This window comes from Gekko japonicus, unplaced genomic scaffold (assembly GCF_001447785.1).
Source record: "Gekko japonicus isolate JY-2015 unplaced genomic scaffold, Gekko_japonicus_V1.1 scaffold1, whole genome shotgun sequence".
Lineage (NCBI taxonomy): Eukaryota > Metazoa > Chordata > Lepidosauria > Squamata > Gekkonidae > Gekko > Gekko japonicus.
Window position 1 is genome coordinate 2,630,985 of NW_015164181.1, and position 19,772 is coordinate 2,650,756.

A 19,772-nucleotide genomic window follows, 5' to 3' on the forward strand; every position below is an offset into this window, starting at 1 on the left:
ATGCTGTACACCCTCCTCTTAGGAGGTCTCCTGTGTGTTGGGTTAATATTGCACTTCCTAGTTGCAGAGTGAAGTTTGCACTCAGCTCTTTCTTTAAAAAGTCACATTTTCTGGGGCAATATTGCCACTGTATCACGGGATATGCTGCCATTTTAAACTGATCTGTGTAATTAAAACTCATTTTTAAAAATGCCCCCCCCCACCGTTGAACTGCAAAACTTAAAAAAACAATGATTCCAAATAACGCATAAAAATAATAATGGAGGTGGGCTCTCACCTGATCTATCTACTGATCTATGGCTTACATCAGTCTTACATCAGTCTCCTCTCCTCTCCTTTCCATCCTCACAACAACCCTGTGAGGTTTGTTAGAGTGACTGACTGACTGATCCATTAGGTCACCCAGTTAGTTTCACGGCTGAGCGCAGGCTCAAAAAAGTTGGGGACATCGAAATATGGGGGTATCCATAACGTTCACAGGTGCCATGAGGTTTTATTTTTGGGGCTTTTGTTTAAGGAACAACCCTTCAAATAAAACTACAAACTTGCCTCAGAGAAGAAACGATTGAGCAGCTTGGGACCGGTTCACAAGTAGGGGGTCATCATTCAGTGCCTATTAGGGTTCTTATCTCAGCTGACTAAAAAAATGTAGTGCCCTGGCCAGAATTTCATCCTACTTTTTATAAGTTAAATTGTTTCCCCAAAGGGATTCTTTAAAGATATTTTGTGTATGCTCAGAGGCCTCAAGTTCTGCTTTTGCAAACAGAATTAGGTTCCCCATTCCAAGAAGACGCACTCTGAGTGTGTCACATATACTTGACCCTGAGGTCTTCTTGTGGGGGATAGTTTTTTCTTTTAAAGCATGCTCACTGGGTGAAAATATGGTTGCCAACTATGGCCTGGGGAAATCCTGGAGATTTGGGGATGGTGCCTGTGGCAGGGTTTCCCTGGAATCTATTTTATACCATACGGTCTGCCCACTGATGCTGCCATTTGCTCCAGGGGAACTGATCCCTGTGATCTGGGGATCAGCTGTACTTCTGGAAGAGCTGGTTCCATCTGGAGGTAGGCTATCCTAGCTGAGAGGCACTCTTGCAAGTGTTCACAGGCATTTGAGGGGTCAAGCGATTTTGAAAATAAAACATCTGTCATGCCTAATATTCCTAACGTTTACAGACCCAGAGATGCCATAAACCGTGAATCAAACTCTTGCGAGATCATTGCAAAACAGTGCAAGCACAATTCCCAGGGGTCATTTCCTGCAGGAGCGCACAGGAGCGGAGCTCCGGCAGTAAAGAACCCAGGGGGCAGGCACATGCAACAAGCCCCACCCCCTGCTCCCAGCAGCCCTCAGTCAGAGCAAGAAGCAGCCAGGTAAGTTGCAGAGCTCCCCCCGGCCCAAAACAGTCCAGTGGCACCTTTAAGACCAAGTTTTATTCAGGTACAAGCTTTCCCTCCTCTGCGAGGACAGAGCTGCATGTGTCCCCCCCCCCCAATAGCTAGCAATCCAAAACAGTCCAGTGGAGCCTGAGCAGTGGGTGTTGCCTTCTGACACACTTCCGGTGATGTCAGGGGGTGTGGCATATGCAAATAAGTTATACTAATGAGTTATGCTAATAAGTTCCTGCACCTCTTTTTCTACGAAATGACCCCTGACAATTCTTCTGTGCAACTGCCCCCAAGTCAACATGTGAAGAGAAGGCAAGTCTTGGCCTTCCCTTGGTTGGATAAATTGGCTCTTGAGTACCAAAAAGAAGTCTAACAGGGCATCTCCACTACAAACCGAAACTGGTTTAGCAGTCTTTCTTTCTCCCTGGGGAACTGTAGTTCTGTGAAGTAGGGAGAGCTTAGGATCACCACATAGTTCTCAGTACCTTCTCCAAAACTACAGTTCCCAGAATGCTATGGCCATGGTTAAACTGGTATATAACCAATAGAATATAGTGACCCCCCAAAGCTTAGATTTCAGTAGAAGATGATTATGGCTCTCCTGGTCTCTCCCTTCCCCACATGTGCTGAGAAGGCAAAAGGGGGTTGATTTGGAGTTCCTACTTCAAAGGTCAGCTGTCCAGTTAGGCTTTCTGCATGGTCCTAATCAGGGCTCTAGTCGGGGGGGAGCTCTCAGGTACGGAGCTCCGGAAGAGAACCTCTAGGGGGCGGGGCGGTCACGTGGTGAAGCCCCGCCCCTTCTTTACCCCGCCCTCTGCTTCGATCCTCATTCCGTTTGGGAATGAGGATGAAGCAGGAGGGTAAGTAGCTGGGCCTTCTGACACACTTCCGGTGATGTCAGGGGGTGTGGCCTTCTGTCACTTCCGGTGATGTCAGGGGGCGTGGCATATGCAAATAAGTTATGCTAATGAGTTATGCTAATGAGCTCCGGCAGCTCTTTTTCTACAACAAGACCCCTGGTCCTAATGAATAGAGGAGGAGGGGGACTGAACGAAGATGTTGAAGGATGTAGAAACTCATGAACTGGATGTAGGATGATTGTACATATGATGGGTGGAGTAGCGGGTCACTGTTGCTGCATCCCGGATGCTTGCGATATCAGCATTGCCGCAATTGTCGGAACTGAAAAAGAAAACACAGAAAGTGGACACAGAGTGAGGACAGAACATGATGTTTGGATTGGTCTATGCTACAGCCAGCCTCAAAGGAATCAGATGTCTTCCCGCCAACAGCGAAACCTCATCTGGCTCAATCACAGATGGGACTGTCAAAAAGCTCTTTTCAGTCGTTAATTCTAAAAAAACCCTGTCATCATACTAATGGCATGACATCACTTCCGATGAATACCTAGAAGTGATGTTGCATTGCCATCATGAGGCTCTAGGTTTTACCACAGAGTTTTGTCAGAATCCTAGAGCATTGCATCGACATCACACCAGTGATATGACATCACTTCCAGGCAGGGCCGGACTTAGACTTGCTGAGGCCCTAAGCTATACAAAACCCAGAGGCCCTCTACTGTTTTAAATTACATCAGCTGGTCTCAGAAAAATTTAAAATATATACGCCTTTTTAATATTTGAAATCATTTTTAATATTGTGTTTTTATTTGAGGCCCCAGCAGATTTCGAGGCCCTAAGCTGTAGCTTATTTAGCTTATGCGTAAATCTGGCACTGCTTCCAGGTATTCACTGGAAGAGACATCTGGCCATGACATGATTCCCTCTCCTGCTGGTTGCCAGCTACTTGCTGGCAGCTCTACCATCAAGTAACAATTGGCAAACAACACATCTTATCCGGTTTGGCCCTGAGTTTACCAATTTATATTGGTGTTGTGTTTCTGGTTTGGATTGCTGCTAGATTCCGCTGTTAATTAATTAATAAATGTGTTTATTCAAACACTTATACCCTGCCTTTCCTTGTGGTTCAAGGCAGCTGTTAACCACTGTAGGTGATTTGTTCTGATTTTTTTTTTTTTAATGTGGTTATATTTGAATCTACAGTTCCCGGTGTGTCTTGCAAAACATTGGTTCTATGCTCTGGTTAGGAAAACTGAAGGGTAGAAAGCTTTACATAATTCATAAACAAGAGGCCCTGCTCTGTGCTACCCCACCTTCAGCAGAGAGGACCAGGGGCAGGGTCTTCTCCGTGGCAGCCCCCCAACTCTGGAAGTCCTTTCCCACCTTGTTTCCCTGAGCACCAAGCTTGTTAAACGTTAGGTACCAGGAGAAAGCTTCTTTATTTTTGTGGGAAGAGGGTATGTTGAGAGAATTTTTGTGGGGATTTTAATGATCTGCCTTGGTCCTGCCTCAAGATGGGAGGAAGACGTCTGGGACAAAGATTTCCTAGGCTCACAGAATGGCGGGGCTAAGCCAGATCATGACGGTTTCTGCAATTTGGGTTGATGCTTGTATCTACGGCTGTTTTCCATATAACATTAGTTCATGTGTGGGGTGTTAATTGATTTTTAAGCAGGTTTTTATCTATTTTATTGGTATGTGCTTAATAGTGGATTGTGAACTGCCTCCTGTTTTTAATAGGGTATGTGGGTTATATATATTTTTAAAAAATAATGAGAGAGACTGTTGAGAGGCACTGATTTCTCTGATAGATTATTCTCATGTAAAATTATTTTTAAAATACTATATATTATGACACTGGCGTAACAAGAGGATGCAAAATCTGTACTGTTTCCTTGTGCTTATTAACAGAGACTGGTTGCTGGAAATACTGTGTTACTATGCACACTATTCAACACTACACTGAATAGTAACGTGGGTGGTTTGTACTGAACACAAAACGAGAGAAACCAGATAACTGCCAGCTTCCATATGAAAGCTTTGCTCCATCTTGGCTTCTTTACTGCAGTGCTTTTGGGGGGGAGCATCCATGTGACATCATCTTCTATTAAAGTCTGTTTTCATATGCTTGGCTACAGCCTACTTTGGTACAATCTTTTCAAAAACATCACAGTCAAAGTATCTGTGGATGGGAAGGTATCTCCACAGCTCCTGTCCACATCAGTGCCATTTTTCTTGACTCAGCCCACACTACTGCCATTTCCCCCTGCGAACAAAAAGCGTTTGGGAGCCTTTTAAAAAAACTGGTCATTGACAGATTGGTATCTAGCAAAGCAATGTTATAACGACCTGTTAGCATGAGCTACTAGTTCCCAGAGTTCGTTTTTTAAAAAGTATGTCTCTCTTTTCATTGAAGAGTTAGAAGGGAAAGGTGAGGCTGGACCTTTCCCTTTATAACTCCACAATAAAAATGGCCAGACTTTACTTTTTAAAAAAGCAAGCAAGCCGGGAACTAGAAGATTGTGTCAATAAATCATTATAGTGTCAGTGAACTATACCACTCTGTCAATTAGCAGTTGTTGTTTTTTTAAATCCTCTGGTGGTACAAGGGGAAATGGTGGCCACAGGTGAGGCAAGGAGAGTGCGGGAGAAATGGCCATGTAGATACTTCACTGTCAAAGCACATGCCTCTAAACTTGCAGTGGCATGAAGAATTGTCCCTGTGTGGAAACAGCCATTCACAGGAAAGCTAGAATCTTTTACATACTCAGGGAACTTCCCAGATATTCAGAATAATATGTTATAAGCCGCCTTGAGCTTGTCTCAGCAGGGAGGGTGGGATACAAATAAATAAATAAATATAAACTAAAACAAAATGGCCTGATAAGCTGACTGTGATCCAGGGGGTATGGAATGTTGAAAGCAGTTGAGAGCCATTTAAAGGACAAAAACTAGAGGGTGAAATAAGTCTACTCAGAACCCTCTTAAAATCTTGGATGGAAGATTTGGAAAGAGGGGTATTTCCTGAATTATTTCCCTCACAATTTGTCATGACCTCCAGTGAGGAACCCTCCTCAGGTAAAGGGAACCTCAGGAGCCCAAACCTTTCCCGACAGGTATGAAAGAATGGAACCAATAGCAGGGTTTAAAAATGAAATAAGAGGAAAGATTTATTCTTAATGAAAGGCAGGGAAATGGGGAAAAGGTTTTATGAGAGCAAACAGTTGGCAACCAACAAGTGCCCGCTACAAACACTATTAACAATGTTTAGGCTTTCCCAAACTCAGGAAGAACTAATCCTTATACTAATACTGAAGTCGCCCCGTCTGTGCGGATAGCTAAATACGCACATCGGGGGGACCTGGGGGGGAGGGAGAGGTTTGTGCACACGTGGGGCGGTGCCAACGTGTGCACAAAAATCCAAAAAGTGGGAAAAAACCTCGGGGGATGTTTAAATCCCCCCGAAAGTGCCAGAGCGTTCCGTGCGCACGCGCACGAAACGCTCTGTGAACGCCGCGAGGCGAGCCGCGAGCCGGGAGAGGGGGGAAGACCGGCGAGGGCGGCTCGCAGCTCTGCCCTCGCATCGGAGCGGGGGGAGGAGAGAGAACAGCGAAATGGAGGAAAGGGGAGTGGGAATGAGGACACTCACCGGTTAACAGGCCAGAGCGTGCGCGAGGCCGGGAGAGAAGGGAGTTGACGGCCAAGGGAAGGGAAGGGGGGAGCAGAAGCTTCTGGGAATTGTAGTCTTCGATAAGCTACTCCCCTCCCCTGAACAGGCGAGACAGTCACGTTGGGAAAGCCGACGGGGGCATGTCAGGCTGAGCGGACGTTGTTGCTCAGAATGGAAAGTGACCCCTGGAATAGAAACCCAAACCTCACTTCGGAGCCGGAGGGGGGGGAGGCCAGAGGGAGGAGATCGAGCGGGGGGGAGGATACGGGGGAGGAACCAGCAGGATGGGGGGGGATTACCTTCTCCTGCTGCTTCCTCCTGCGCCTCCTGAGTTCGGAGCTCAGTTTGGAGCTCCGCCTCCCCCCCCGCGAGTATCGCGGGCCACCCCTTGTAAAAATTATAAACCCTATCAGAAGGTTCCTAAGCAGGCAGTTGTGATACTAGTGAATTTATACCACCAGTAAACCAGGGTTCCCCTGATTTGGCTTTGAATCCCAACTAGTCCCTGTGTGAGTGGATGTCTTTCTCTTGTTTAACCTGGGTCTGACCTTCTACTCTGGCAAATCCCTTCAGCAGAGTCTGCTCTGCCCCTCTCTCTGGGACATCCTGCCACTGTCTCCCAGACTGAGTGTTTTCTCTCTGAAGGTAGCCACTGAAAAGGCCCCCTCCTCCATTAGATTCACTCTCTCCCCCAAATAGAACCCCTCCAACCACCCTTCCAACTGTCAGCTCTCTTTCCCCCCCAGCCCCCTGCTGGATGCTTCCGTGGTCCTGGAGGCGACTCACCAGCCCTGTAGCTAGGGAATTCTTTGGGAGGGGGCCTGGGGGGGCGCCAGCTAATTAAATGGAAGTACAGTGCAGGTGGTAAGTTGGAGCACTCTGGGGGCAGCCCTGGAGGGAGGGGGCCCAGAAGAAACACAAGGGGGCCGGGCCCCGTGGGTCCCATGTTAGCTACGGGCCTGCGACTCACCAATCAGAGTGAGCCTCTGCTACTACCTCCCCCCAGAGTGGTGTTTCATAGTTCATCACACCTCCCTTTTTTTTGGGTAACAAAACACATACCATTTATAGATCAGGATAGCAATGAAGGAGGCCAACAGGATAGCCATGAGGACCGAGAGGATGGAAGTGAGGGCGATCATTCCTTTGTTCCCCCGTCTGGGCGACGTATTAATAGTGGTGTAGTCTCTCCCTAACAAAGAGAATGATCATTATAATCAGCAATGGTTTAATTCTTCAGAGCATTCAAAAAACTTCACCTTCATCCTTTCTCTAGTCCAGACATCCCCAGTCCTTTTGAGCCTGTGGGCGGCTTTGGAGTGCTGACACGTGGTGCTGGGTGCAACCGCAAAATGACCACTGCAAGAGGCGGAGCCAACCACAGAGCGTCTAGGAGTGAGACGGTGTGCAACTCTGATAGTCAGGCTTTAACATGTCAAGCAAAACTTTAACGAGAAGCCTTGTAAAATGATCACACTCTTTTCAAAACATTTTCTTACGTGTACTTTTAGTCACTCAGTGAAGAGCCTTCTGCTGTGGTGGCAGCTGCTCCCAAAGCAACATTAAAAAAATATATATATCTTCAGCCAACCAGATCTCCAATGGCCAATCAGAAGCCCTCCAAGCAAAAGCCCCATCTGGCCCCACTTGCTTTATAAAAACACTTGGCATGTGCCAGGAAAGGTGTTGGTGGGTGCCATGGAAGTAGGGTTGCCATCCCCCCAATGGAGGCGGGGGTTCCCCAGATTTTGGGGGCCCCAATCCACCCGCTGGCCACCTGCTAGCAGGGGGAGCCCTGCCCCCATATAGGCCCGTGACACCCAACGTGCCCAGCCCAATGACATCACCCGGAGGTGACAGGTGGGGATGCTCTAGCATTCGCCCAAAACCTCTATGGTGACCATAGAGGTTTTGGCTGAATGGTAGAGCATCCCCCCATGACATGCACAGCACGATGATGTCACTTCTGGGCGATGTCATAGTGGTGCATGCACCAGAAGACCCCAGAGAAGAGCCTGCAGCCCCTCCACCAGGTAACGGTAGGGACCTGGCAACCCTACATGGCACCCAAGGGCACCTCATTGAGGACCCCTGCTCTAATCTTCTGCTTCTCCTTCTGCTTCTCCTCCTGCACCTCCGGCTGAGATTGAGGGAGACCATCTTGCGAACAGAGGCAAGTTCTGAACAGGGGTCTTCTTGGCTCACGGCTCACTCTCTTTACCACTTCACCATACCTGCTGTCTGAGACTTCAGTTGCAAACATGACAACAACAGCCAGGTAAACATTATACTGTGGTAGGTCTCTACAGTCCTAGCTCCCTCAAAGCACCCCAGGAAAAGGAGGAGGTGGCTTCCACAGAGAAGAGATGAGAGGGGATGTAGACTTTCTGCCTTTCTCAAAATTTCCCTTTTTCCTACTGCTTTCACTTCCACCAATACTTTTGTCCTGTGTTTGCCTCACAAATGTGCGTCTGGAACCCCAAGTGGGATAAAAATGTGTGTGTTTGTAGGGAGGAATATTATCCGTGGAAGAGTGACTGCTGTGGGAAGGAACCCTTTCCTCTTATCTCTTCAGCAGTGCATATCGCCCTCTCTCAAGAGAGTCTCAGCTCAAAACACACCCATTGCCCTTTGCTTGTTATTTCCTCCCTTGCTTGCCCAGCTGACTGCTGTAATGTCACAGAAGGGCCATGTCATTTTGTCAGGTTGGACACTGGATGGGCAATGGAAGTCAAGAGGAAGCCATATTGTGTGTGTGTGGGGGGGCATTTTTAGAAAACCTGTATAAGTTCATGCTTCCTTTCCCAAGCAGGTTTTTGAAAATGTCCAGTGGGGTGGCTATTGATTTGATTCCCGAATTTTATTATTCACTTAAATAAAATATTTATTAACAGCCTCCTTCCACTGCAAGTTTTTTTCCATTCATTTTCCTCAGACAGCACAGTTGACTGTAGCGCCTTACACTCCCCTGGGACTAAAAGTCACGGAACCCAGTTAGACTTACTTCTGTGTAAATGTACTATCAAATGTCTCAGCCCTGTTTTTAATGGAATCTGCCGAGTCTTGCTTATAAGACAGAAAGACAGAACGGCAACATATCTAAGTATTTCAAAGCACTTAAATAGATGGCAGATCTCAGAAGGTAGTACATCCAAGTACTTGGTTGGATGGGAGACCACCAAGGAAGTCCAGGGTTTCTATGCAGAGGCAGGCAAAATGACAAACCACCTCTGTTCTTCTCTTGCCTTGAATACCCTACGGAGTTACCGTCAGTCAGCTGCAACTTGACGTCACTTTCCACCACCAAATAGATGGTCTCCATTCACAATTACCTTGAATCAGTATGATGTCATCTGACCAGTTAGACTTAGTGGTGTTATCGGGTCTTATTACAATAAACCGGACTCTAGGGAAAGAAGGGCCAGTAAAATCAAATTTAGGGGTTCTCCTCCAATACAAGCTGACTAAAGCCTTCCCTTTCCACATCGCCATTAGGACAACAACTGTGGAGTGCTGAGGATTCAAGAGTGGATACTCCCGTCGGCTTCAGGTTTGCCAGCTCCAGGTTGGGAAATACCAGGAGGTTTGGGGGGTCAAGCCTGAGGTGGACAAGGTTTGGGGAGAGGATGGACTTCAATGGGGTAGAATGCCACAGAATCCACCTTCCAGTGTGGCCATTTTCTCCAGGTGAACTGACCTCTGCTCTGTCACCTGGAGATCAGTCGTAACAGCAGGAGATCTGTAGCCACTACCTGGAGGCTGACAGCCCTACTTGGCTTGGATACGGAGACCTGCTCAAGCAAAGCCAGAGCCAGTACGGTGATATTTTCCTTTCTACACACAAGATAAATGTTTCGGAGGTTTGGGAAACTGGGGTAGCTTTACTTGTAGGGCCCAGGGTCTGGGAGGGGGCCATTGCAGTTTGGTGTCGAGGCATCCTTTATGCACGAGGTTTCGGTTCCAACCCGTAGAATGGTGATCTCATCTGGTGATGTTGCACAAGGGTAGTTGACGGCAGCCGTCTCCAGGGTCATATAAGCGGAGTTAGTGCTGAAAGACTGGTAGGGTAGATTCTTAGGAACTTTGGGCAGGGGAATTCCTTCAGCAGCTGCAAAGCAAATGTGGAAACCAATTAATTGAGGGGGAGGGGGGGGGCCTGTAACAAGAAGATGACAATACCACGAACTCCACGAGAGAAAATGAGAACAGAACTGCTCAGGGGAGGGAGGGAGGGAGGGAGGGAGTCTCATGAGTCACTGAAGAAGTGAGCAATGAGGGCTCTTTTTGTAGCAGGAGCTCCTTTGCATATTAGGCCACATCCCCTAGTGTAGCCAATCCTCCAAGAGCTTACAGAGCTCTTGGAGGATTGGCTACTGTAAGCTCTTGGAGGATTGGCTACATCAGGGGTGTGTGGCCTAATATGCAAAGGAGCTCCTGCTACAAAAAGAGCCCTGCGCGGCGAAAGCTCATACGCTGCCACAGATATCGTTAGCCTTTAAGGTGCTACTATTCATTTTATATATTTCATTTATGCTTCATTTATGCTTTAAGGTGCTACTGGACTCTTGTTCTTTTCTGCGGCCACAGACAGAATAACATGGCTATGATTTTGGATTTCTCACCCGTGCAATTTTGACCTCCCAAATCCTCCATTTCAATTGTGCCTCCCCTTTGGTGTAAATCAAATTCACGGTTTTCTCTCCCTTTTCTCTTTTGTTGCACCAAATTTTTCTCATACAAAAACGTACACTTTTTTCAGCATTTGTGCACTGGTAAATCAACACGATACAAGATTCACAACAATACCCTATACATGGCTTATCAAAAACATACAGTATGTGCGCAGAATGCAAACCAATGTAGGAAAATCAAAACCAAACACAAAAAGACTAGAGCTGAAACCACAGCCAAAATTATTATTTGATATAAAAGAAACAAAATAACATACAGTTGATTGTTCCCCAGAGATATATCTGTTTTGAAAGGTGGACTCTATGGCATCATACCCTGCTGAGGTCCCTCCCCTTTCCAAATTCTACCCTCCCCAGGCTCCACCCCTAATCCTCCAGGAATTTCCCAACCACTTATGCACATACCACTGACACACACACAAAAATGACATCCAAAAAGTGGCAGCCTCGGACTTCCGAGCGGGGAGGGGGGTGTCATGATCTGGACTGTGCTACCAGAGGCCTACTAGGCCCAGAGAGCCTGGCTAGCAGTAGGTGAGGCTGGGCCTACAATTTCCAGAGGCCCCTGGGAGGTTTTGGAGCCAAAATAGACCAATAGGTGTTATTATTCTGCACCTTATTGTTTGACCTCCTATAAAATAAACCTTTCCTTGTTTTACTCTGCCTGGTCCTCACGCTCGTTATTCAGCCTAAAGGGAGGTCTGAAGGTCTTGGGAGGGTGCTCTGGGCCTTCTCAAGGGAACCTAAATCCAGAGTGGTGGCAGCATCAGGTGACACCCCACCTTAGCCGTTACAGGGGGTTTAAATCATCGGAAGTGGCTTGACACCAGAGGAGCGATCACACAGGGGAAACTGTGGCTTTAAACGGGAGAGCTGAACTGTCACGGCACCAGATCAAATGGCATGTCTGAACGCATCCTAAGACTTCTCTGGCCCTTTCTGCACCTATATTTTGCCTCAATTTCCAAGTGCATCCTATTCTTCCGTTCTGCATTCCCTCCCACTTTCAATTCCAGTTTGTGTCAGGCAGGGGTCATTTCGTAGAAACAGAGGTGCAGGAGCTCATTAGCATAACTCATTAACATAACTTTTTTGCATATGCCACACCCCCTGACATCACCAGAAGTGTGTCAGAAGGCAACGCCCACTGTTCAGGCTCCACTGGATTGTTGTGGATTGCTAGCTATTGGGGGGGGAGTGCAGATCTGCCCTCACAGAGAAGGGAGAGCTTGCACCTGAAGGCCGGCCGGGGGGGCTCTGCAACTTACCTGGCTGCTTCTTGCTCCTCATGGCCCAATTGAGGGCTGCTGGGAGCAGGTGGCAGGGCTTGTTGCATGTGCCCGCCCCCTGGGCTCCTTACTGCCGGAGCTCCGCTCCTGTGTGCTCCCGCAGGAAATGACCCCTGGTGTCAGGGCTTTTTCTTGTTTCTGCTTTTGTTTTACGGACTCTGCATTCAGACCACTTCTAGCACAGTTGCCCCTGCAGAATCAACTCCTTTTGCTGCAATTCTTTGTTCTCATCCGCTTTCCAATTGCTAATCCTTTCTAAAGTAGAATGGTAAATGCTGCCCACTGCCCTCCCCCATTCCCCCCCTCTTTAGGTTGACGCTCCCTCCCTGTTCTGTTTTCTTTCTCTCCTTCTCCAAAGACAAAAGAGGACGTGTCCTCCCACTCAGGCAAACTTGTAAGAAGCCAGAGAGAGCATAAGAAGGAATCAGTAAATATAAAGGACTAGGGGATTCCCTACTCCCAAATGTGTCAGTCTTGCATGTGTGTGCCTGGATTTTCCCCTCCCTTCCTTTTTTTTGCAGAATCACAGAGGGAGGGAGGGAGGGGTTGGGTCTGCAGTCAAAAATTTTGAAAGATGTTTGTCTTTCTTTTCATCTTAGACAAAGCAGTCAGTCAGCTCAAAAATGTGGGTTTTGCTTGTAGGTGCAGAATGCATACAGAATACACAAACAAACTGAAGGGAGACAAAACAGTGCAGAGGGAATGTGTGCAACTGCAAAGTCAAACCTTAAGGCTTGACTCCTCGGATTCTCCAGAGCAAGCTGTCAGTGCAGAAAGGGCTTCCCAGACTCTATGGTAAAACATACAGTTAGCCCTGCCCAAGCGGCCATTTTCTCCAGGGGGGAGCTGATCTTCATAGTCTGGAAATCAGTTGCAATTATGGGACAACTCCATTTTGTACCCTCTCATTGGTAGCCCTTCTCGATTCAATTGTTTTAGCAAAGCTTAAAACAGCAGAATATGCACGTACATGGCGGCTTTATTCTTTGATTAAACCATTTCTGTGCCTAAGTGCAGATTTTACACATTTATAAAGACGGTTGCATTTTTTTAAAGTTAAAACCAACGTCACACGAAACACGCTCAAATCCAGTCATGAAAGGTGTATGCTGCAGAATGAAAGCATCTACTGCCCTGAGCAGTCTTTCCCAATAACTGGATGAGGGATGCAGCCTTCCCAGCCTCCGCTGAGAAACTGTTCCAATGAGAAAAGAGGCCACCAGGGAAAAGGCCCTATTTCCTGCCTCCTATAACTGACAGCAGGAGGAAATATTGAATAATACTGGGTCCTTTGGTCTCAACTAGTGCTGTGATTAATATGGAAGGAGACAATATTTCATGTAGATGGTACCAGGTAGGGCTGCAAATCTCCAGGTATGGTCTGGAGAACTCCTGAAACACTAGACCACAGAGATCACTTCCCCCAGAGGAAATGGCTGCTTTGTGGAGTGAACCCTATGGCATTATATCTTGCTGAGGTCACTCCCTCCCCTAAATCTAGGAATGCCTGCCTCCAGGTGGCACCTGGAGACCCGCCGGAATTACAGCTCACCTCTAGACTAGAGATCAGTTCCCTGGAGAAACTGGATACTCTGGAGGGTGGACTCTATGGCATTGTACCCCACAGTGGTCCCTGTCCTCCCCAGGCTGCATCCCCAAATCTCTGGGAGTTTCCCAACCTGGATCCAGCAAACCTATGCCCGCATCCTCCACCGGTATCTGGGAGGATCTGGAAACCTTACCTAAACCCACCTTTCTCAGGTTCACCCACCCACAAATCTCCAAGAATTCCCCAACCTGGATCAGGCAACTCTATGCCCGCATCCTTCACAGGCTCACCCACCCCCAAATCTCCAAGAATTCCCCAACCTGGAGTTGGCAACCCTAATACTGGGCTGTGCCAAACTTTAAAACAGAGTTTGGCCATTACAAGTCAGGGGCCCCATGATCTGGCCTACTGGTGCTTTTCAGCTGCCCTTGAGCTGCGTCATCATTTGCTGGGAGCCTCGGCCTGCCAAACTGCAGCCTGAGTCACTGGGGCAGGCTGATGCTCCCGTAAAGATTTTAGATCTCTCGAGTGCCGTTAGGAGCAGCAGAGGGGAAGAGACAGCCACATCTGGGTCTCTCAGACCATTTTTCAGGGCTCTGAGTTGGATGTTGGCTCTTCTTGTTCCCATCCTTGGCAAAGAGGGATGCTAGCCTCCAGGTGGGGCCTGGGGATCCCCTGGAATTACAGCTCATCTCCAGACTACCGAGATCAGTTCCCATGGAGAAAACGAATGCTTTGGAAGGTAGACTCTAGGGCATCAGACCCCACAGAGGCCCCTGTCCTCCCCAGGTCCCACCCACCCCCAAATCTCCAGGAGTTTCCCAACCTAGATCTGGCAACCCTACATTGGCATCTACAGGGATCAGAAAAAAGAGTAAAGAGTCAGTGTCAGGCTTGAAGCCCTCAAAAGAGGGTGGAGGCCCATGGGCTGAACAATGTACTTGAGTCTGCTTCAAACGGTGAGCAACCACACCTTGAGCTGAACTTGGAAGACCATGAATAGCCTAAGTCCTCTCCCACCAGAGCAGACATGGCTAGTAAATAGGAAGTGTGTTCCAAGAGGGTACCTGATCCCTTTGGGAAGGACTTGCAAAAGAAGTCATATCCAAAACCTACCACTGCTGCGGGCCACCAGCAACCAGATCCACTCGTCTTCTCCAACATCAGTGAAGTTGCAGCGTGGTTGCTCCAGGACAAAGGTGGATGTGGTGACCTTCCCTTCCAGATCCCGGTTGGTGATGTGAGGGATATAGCTGTCGAGAGTTTCTGGGGAGAGATGGGGAAGACATCAGGTTAACTTTGCCTCTCCATTGTAAAGTCCTTGAGGAAGGGCCAACCTGCAGGTGGCACTGGGGATCCGTGATCAAATTCATATGATGTCTAGATAGGCGGTGGTGAGGATATGGATACAGACCATGTTGTTGGGAAGGAAGGGTTAATTCCTTTCCCTTGGGTTATGGTGAAAATGCCTCCCCCCTTGGCTGCTTTTGTCAAGAAGAAGAAGAAGAAGAAGAAGAAGAGAAGATTGGATTTATAACCCACCCTTCGCTCGGAGTTTCATAGTGGCTTACAATCTCCTTCCTTTCCCCTCCCCACAACAGACACCCTGTGAAGTAGATGGGGCTGAGAGAGCTCTGAGAGAACTGCTCTTGAGAGAACAGCTCTGAGAGAACTTGTGACCGGCCCAAGGTCACACCAGCAGGCTTCATGCGGAGGAGGAGTGGGGAATCAGACCGGTTCTCCAGATTAGAGTCCGCTGCTCTTAACCACTACACCAAACTGGCTCTGGGACCAAGACAGGCTCAGCACCAGTGATGTCAGGTGGAAAAATTTCCAATCCTGTATTTTTATTTGAAAAATTGTTGTGCCCCACTGCACATATGTAAATATGGTCTGTTTATCTAGAGTTTTATACTGTTGTGCTACAAATGTGGGATATGAAGTATGAGGTACGGACCTGTGGACGTTCCCTCCCCAGGCTTGTGCATAGTGTTAATTGCTTTTAGATGTTTATTATATTTATTGTTATTATGTTTTTATGGTGTTAGCCGCCCTGAGCCTGCCTTGCCAGGGAGAGTGGGGTACAAATCCAAGCAAATAAATAAATAAATAAAATAGTGCATTTGCCTTCTTTTGCCAGCATTACTTAAATATTTCAAACATTTATTTAAATTGGAACTGGAAAATTTCCCTGGAAGATTCCCAGTTTGGTGTAGTGGTTAAGTGCGCGGACTCTAATCTGGGAGAACCGGGTTTGATTCCCCACTCCTCCACTTGCACCTGGCTGGATGACCCTGGGCAAGCCGTAGCTCTGATAAGAGCTGTTCTTGAAAATGAGCAGTTTCTGTCAGAGCTCTCTCAGCCCCACCTACCTCACAGGGTGTCTGTTGTGGGGAGGGGAAGGGACAGGAGTTTGTAAGCCGCTCTGAGACTCCCTTGAGAAGTGAAGGGCGGGGTGTAAATCCAATCTCTTCTTCTTCATTAGTGCTCACTGCTGGTGCCTCTTTGATTTCCTTGCCAGGAGACCTGTTGAGAAAGCATCTAGTCCACAGTGGCCAAACAGATGTGCCGGAAGCCTTATGAGCACCAAGCCTCTCACTATTGTTCCTCCCCCAGCACCTGATGTTTGCAGGTATACTGCCTCTGTCTATGGAGGCTCCATCTACCCATCATCTCTAATAGCCACTGATAGAACTCTCGGCTTCCATGAAGTTGTCTAATCCTATTTTTAAAGCCACGTAAGCCAGCTGCCATCTCCACATTTTAGCACGGCTTCATCCCATCTCGCTAGTACATTTTTATCCCACCCGTCCTTCAAAGAGCTGACAGTGTTGTCCGCAGTTCTCCTTCCCTCATTTTGTCCTAATGACAAACCTAAAAAGTGGGTTAGGCTGAGAGAGAGAGAGTGACTGGCCAAAGGTCACCCAGCAAGCTACCATGGCAGAGTGGGCAGTTGAATTTGGACCTCCCAGGCATGGAAAGTGTGGTCAAGTCACAGCTGACCTATGGTGACCTCGTGGGGTTTTCAAGGCAAGAGACGTTCAGAGGTGGTTTGCCATTGCCTGCCTCTGTGTCACAACCCTGATATTCCTTTGTGGTCTCCCATCCAACTACCAGCCAAGGCTTGGTGTTCCACGTGATCTTGTCTGGTTTCCACAGTGAAGCCAAATGCATCGGTATCCTCCAGTGATCTAAGGCTTCATTCCTGAATTGCGCACATACCATTTCCCACAGTTTCTATGCTTTTTTACTCTCCTCTTTCCTTAATATAGGAGCTGCGGTGGCTCAAGTGGTTAAGACGCTGAACTGCAGGCTGTGGGAGGTCGGCAGTTCAGCAGTTCGAGACCCGAGTGTGCCGCATGACGGAGTGAGCTCCCGTCTCTAGTTCCAGCTCCTGCCAACCTAGCAGTTTGAAAGCAAGAAATTGCAAGTAGATAAATAGGTACCATTTCAGTGGGAAGGTAACAGCGTTCCGTGCGCCTTGGGGTTTAGTCATGCCAGCCACATGACCACGGAAACGTCTTTGGACAGCGCTGGCTCTTCGGCTTTGAAATGGAGATGAGCCCCGCAACCCTGGAGTCGGATTTGACTGGCTTTCGAGCAAGGGGACCTTTACCTTTTACTTTCCTTAATATGGATGTGGAACATGGAATATCCAGTGCAGAAAAGAAGAGCAGTCTTGCTGCAATTGTACATCAGGTTGAATCCACACAGCTTTTTCACTCAGTCTTACTCAGTTCCCTTTCTTAGCACCGTCTTGATCCCACGTGGCTTTTGTCTGTGCATCCCAAGCATAACTTTTTGGATCACCAAAGTGGACCGACCCCTCCTTCCCTTTTTCACCAGTGGAAAAACTGGTTGGAAGTTGGAACCAACCAGGGTCGTAGCTATGATGGGGCTATTGGGGCCCCTGCCCCCTTTCTTAAAGGCACAGCTCCACACGAATTTCTCTTGTAAATGCTTTTTTCAGTCATTTTAAAACATTTTGTTAAAGGTGTGCCCTCCTTTAAGCAGAGCGGGGTGCTGTACTTGACTAACTCCCACACTGAACAAGGGGGTTGGAGTAGGTGACCTCAAGGATCCCTTCTAACTCTGTGTCAAGAAACTGATCTCTTTAAGAGAGTTTTTCTGCCTAAGTGTTAGCTTTCTTGACTAGAGAAGTCATCACCCCCACCTGCCGGCTTGTTATCAGATTTGTTGCTTAGGCTTGCAGAAGTGATTAACCTGCAGTAGCTGAGAACTGTCCTCTAAAGTGGTTGACAGATAGAGATCTATCCTGGTAACAGCTTTGTATTGGCTCAATGGCTTTTCTTTTTGCACTGAGAACTTCAGCCCCGCCAGAAAAAAAAATGGCCCCACAAGCCACAAAATCCTGGCTGTGGGCCTGGAGCCAACCCATACAGTTGTGTCTAGATGTGCTTGCAGCAGCCCTCTTGCTGAAAGCTTGGGTCTGGTCAGTCAGTCGGAGTTGTACAAATGTTCCCTTCCTTTCCATGATGGAATAAAGGCAAGAAATGATTCTTTTTAACATAGTGTTTAACTCATGCACAGGAGCATGCTTGTATATCAGGAAGGTACCACACAAAATGAAACAGGATACATCCGTACCTAAGAAATCAGAAACAATTCCTTTTTGCAGGGTTTTCCCCCCCAAAGCCATTGGTAATGCAAATGGGAGGGGAAAGAGGCAGACAGACTCCAGGCACAGAAACCTGTGGCAAACTGCATGGTCTAATTCCACAAACTCATGTTTCCCCCAGCAAAACTGGAATTGAGGAATGCAGTGCAGAGACACAAGGGGGGGGGGGGGGGGGGGAATCAAGGAACAGAATGAGGAAAGTCACCTCTTTTTTGGATATGGTACTTTAGAAGGCCCTGACCTGGTTAAGCCCAGGCTAGTGCGGTCTTGTCAGATCTGGGAAGCTAAGCAGGGTCAGCCCTAGTGGGTACTTGGATGGGAGACCACCAAGGAAGTCCAGGTTTGCAACGTAGAGGCAGGCAGTGGAAAAACGCCCCTGGCCACTTGCTTTGAATACCTTTGAAAAGCCATAAATCAACTGCGACTTGACGATACTTTTCCCCACCGATACTTTTCCCCACCGCGCCTTAGAAGCCTTTGTTTAATTTTCTGTGAAACCCAACCAAATGCTAACACCCCCACCGCCACCAAAGAAGGACTTACGACTATCGACATGAACTCCGGCAGCCAGCAGCACCAGGACTGTTGCCATGAAAGCCATTGTGTTGGTGACCCACTGCCTCTCTCAGCCTCTTCCACAATAAAGTCAATGGGCGAGTGGAGCTGAAAGGTCTCCTCTCTCCTTGTGGTCCTCCCGCCTCCTGGGGCCTCACCCACACCTGCCTCCTCTTTTGTCAGTCACCTGTACAGTCAATTTTTTTCCCCTGTCTCACCTCAACTGAGAGGGGCGAGGGCTGGCATCAAACGAGTCTGCCTGGTTTGGGAGAGTGAGGGATTGACTGTGCACAATCAAGTGAACGATTCAGCCATGTCAAGGTGGGGTGGTGATAGGGGAACACACTTCTTGCCTGGACTGGCATGTCGTTAAGTAGTGATTAATTTCTAAAAAGGAGAAAAGCTTAAGCTTGCTGCGAGACAATACCTGCTTCTGATCCCCTGTATGGGGTAGGTCTGTGTTTGTGCAGCAAAGGTGGAATTTTTATTAAAAAAATAATTTTATTAGATTGTATAATAATAAAGAGGGGGAAGGGGGAAGGGGGAAAGGGAGAGAGAGAGAAGTATAAAAGTATACAACATTCCAATTTAATATTCTGCATGCATAACTTATCGTTACAATTTCACAGCTATCATTGTTATTATTATTTTTTTGTTTATACATTCGACTTATATACCACTCTGACCCCGAAGGGTCTCTGAGCGGTTTACAGGCACGTTTCAAATACAATTCAATTCCCTAAGGCCACATAGTACAGGGATGGGGCTGCCTACCCGCACCCAGGTAGCAGGGCTAGTTGTTCTCCGGCTCCGGCTTCTTCCTCCAGGCGGTCCTCGGGGTCGGCGTCCCATTTCTGGTGTCCAGGAGCAGGTCCTTCAGCTCGACGGTCTCCTGGCGCGTGGCCCGTGTCAGTCACAGCCCGGCCAACGTCCATTTCCGGCTCCGCTGCGCCTGCGCCTCCACGTCACCACACCCCTCCGTGACTCCGCCTCTGCCTCCACTGTCGCCGGGTCTCGCTACATGATGTTGCGCTTTTACTAGCCACCAGGGATTGCCTCGCCACTCTGCTGCCGCCGCCACACACCTCACACGGAGGAGGGTGCCCCCTGCCACCTAAGGGCAGGTACCC

The 19,772-nt window shown here is 48.1% G+C and overlaps 1 protein-coding gene across 2 annotated transcripts; it reads right to left on the minus strand.

Annotated features, from left to right (window-relative positions):
- Positions 1-1,609: 1,609 nt before the first annotated feature.
- On the minus strand, positions 1,610-18,775 carry LOC107107716 (uroplakin-3b-like protein). Of its 2 annotated transcripts, XR_001482401.1 has the most exons (7): positions 18,631-18,775; positions 14,565-14,714; positions 9,805-10,027; positions 9,252-9,325; positions 6,982-7,111; positions 2,412-2,571; positions 1,610-2,091 (listed from the first exon to the last, which is right to left on the minus strand). XR_001482401.1 is itself a non-coding variant. In XM_015408032.1 (6 exons), exons 1-6 carry the CDS (start codon positions 18,686-18,688, stop codon positions 2,466-2,468), a joined length of 741 nt encoding a protein of 246 aa, XP_015263518.1. In that variant the 5' UTR covers positions 18,689-18,775; the 3' UTR covers positions 2,375-2,465. The 2 variants fall into 2 exon arrangements, 1 of the variants encoding a protein (XP_015263518.1); XM_015408032.1 differs by lacking the exon at positions 1,610-2,091 and having other exon boundaries at positions 2,375-2,571.
- Positions 18,776-19,772: the final 997 nt, after the last annotated feature.

What these genes read in the sequence shown, in the direction of transcription:
- LOC107107716 (XM_015408032.1), bottom strand. Translation starts at nt 18,688, where the DNA reads ATGGCTTTCATGGCAACAGTCCTGGTGCTGCTGGCTGCCGGAGTTCAT. An exon ending in CGGAGTTCATGTCGATAGTC is followed by an intron (nt 14,715 to 18,630) that starts GTAAGTCCTTCT and finishes ATCTCTCCCCAG; the next exon opens with AAACTCTCGACAGCTATATC. An exon ending in GCTATCCTGATCTATAAATG is followed by an intron (nt 2,572 to 6,981) that starts GTATGTGTTTTG and finishes TTTCTTTTTCAG; the next exon opens with TTCCGACAATTGCGGCAATG.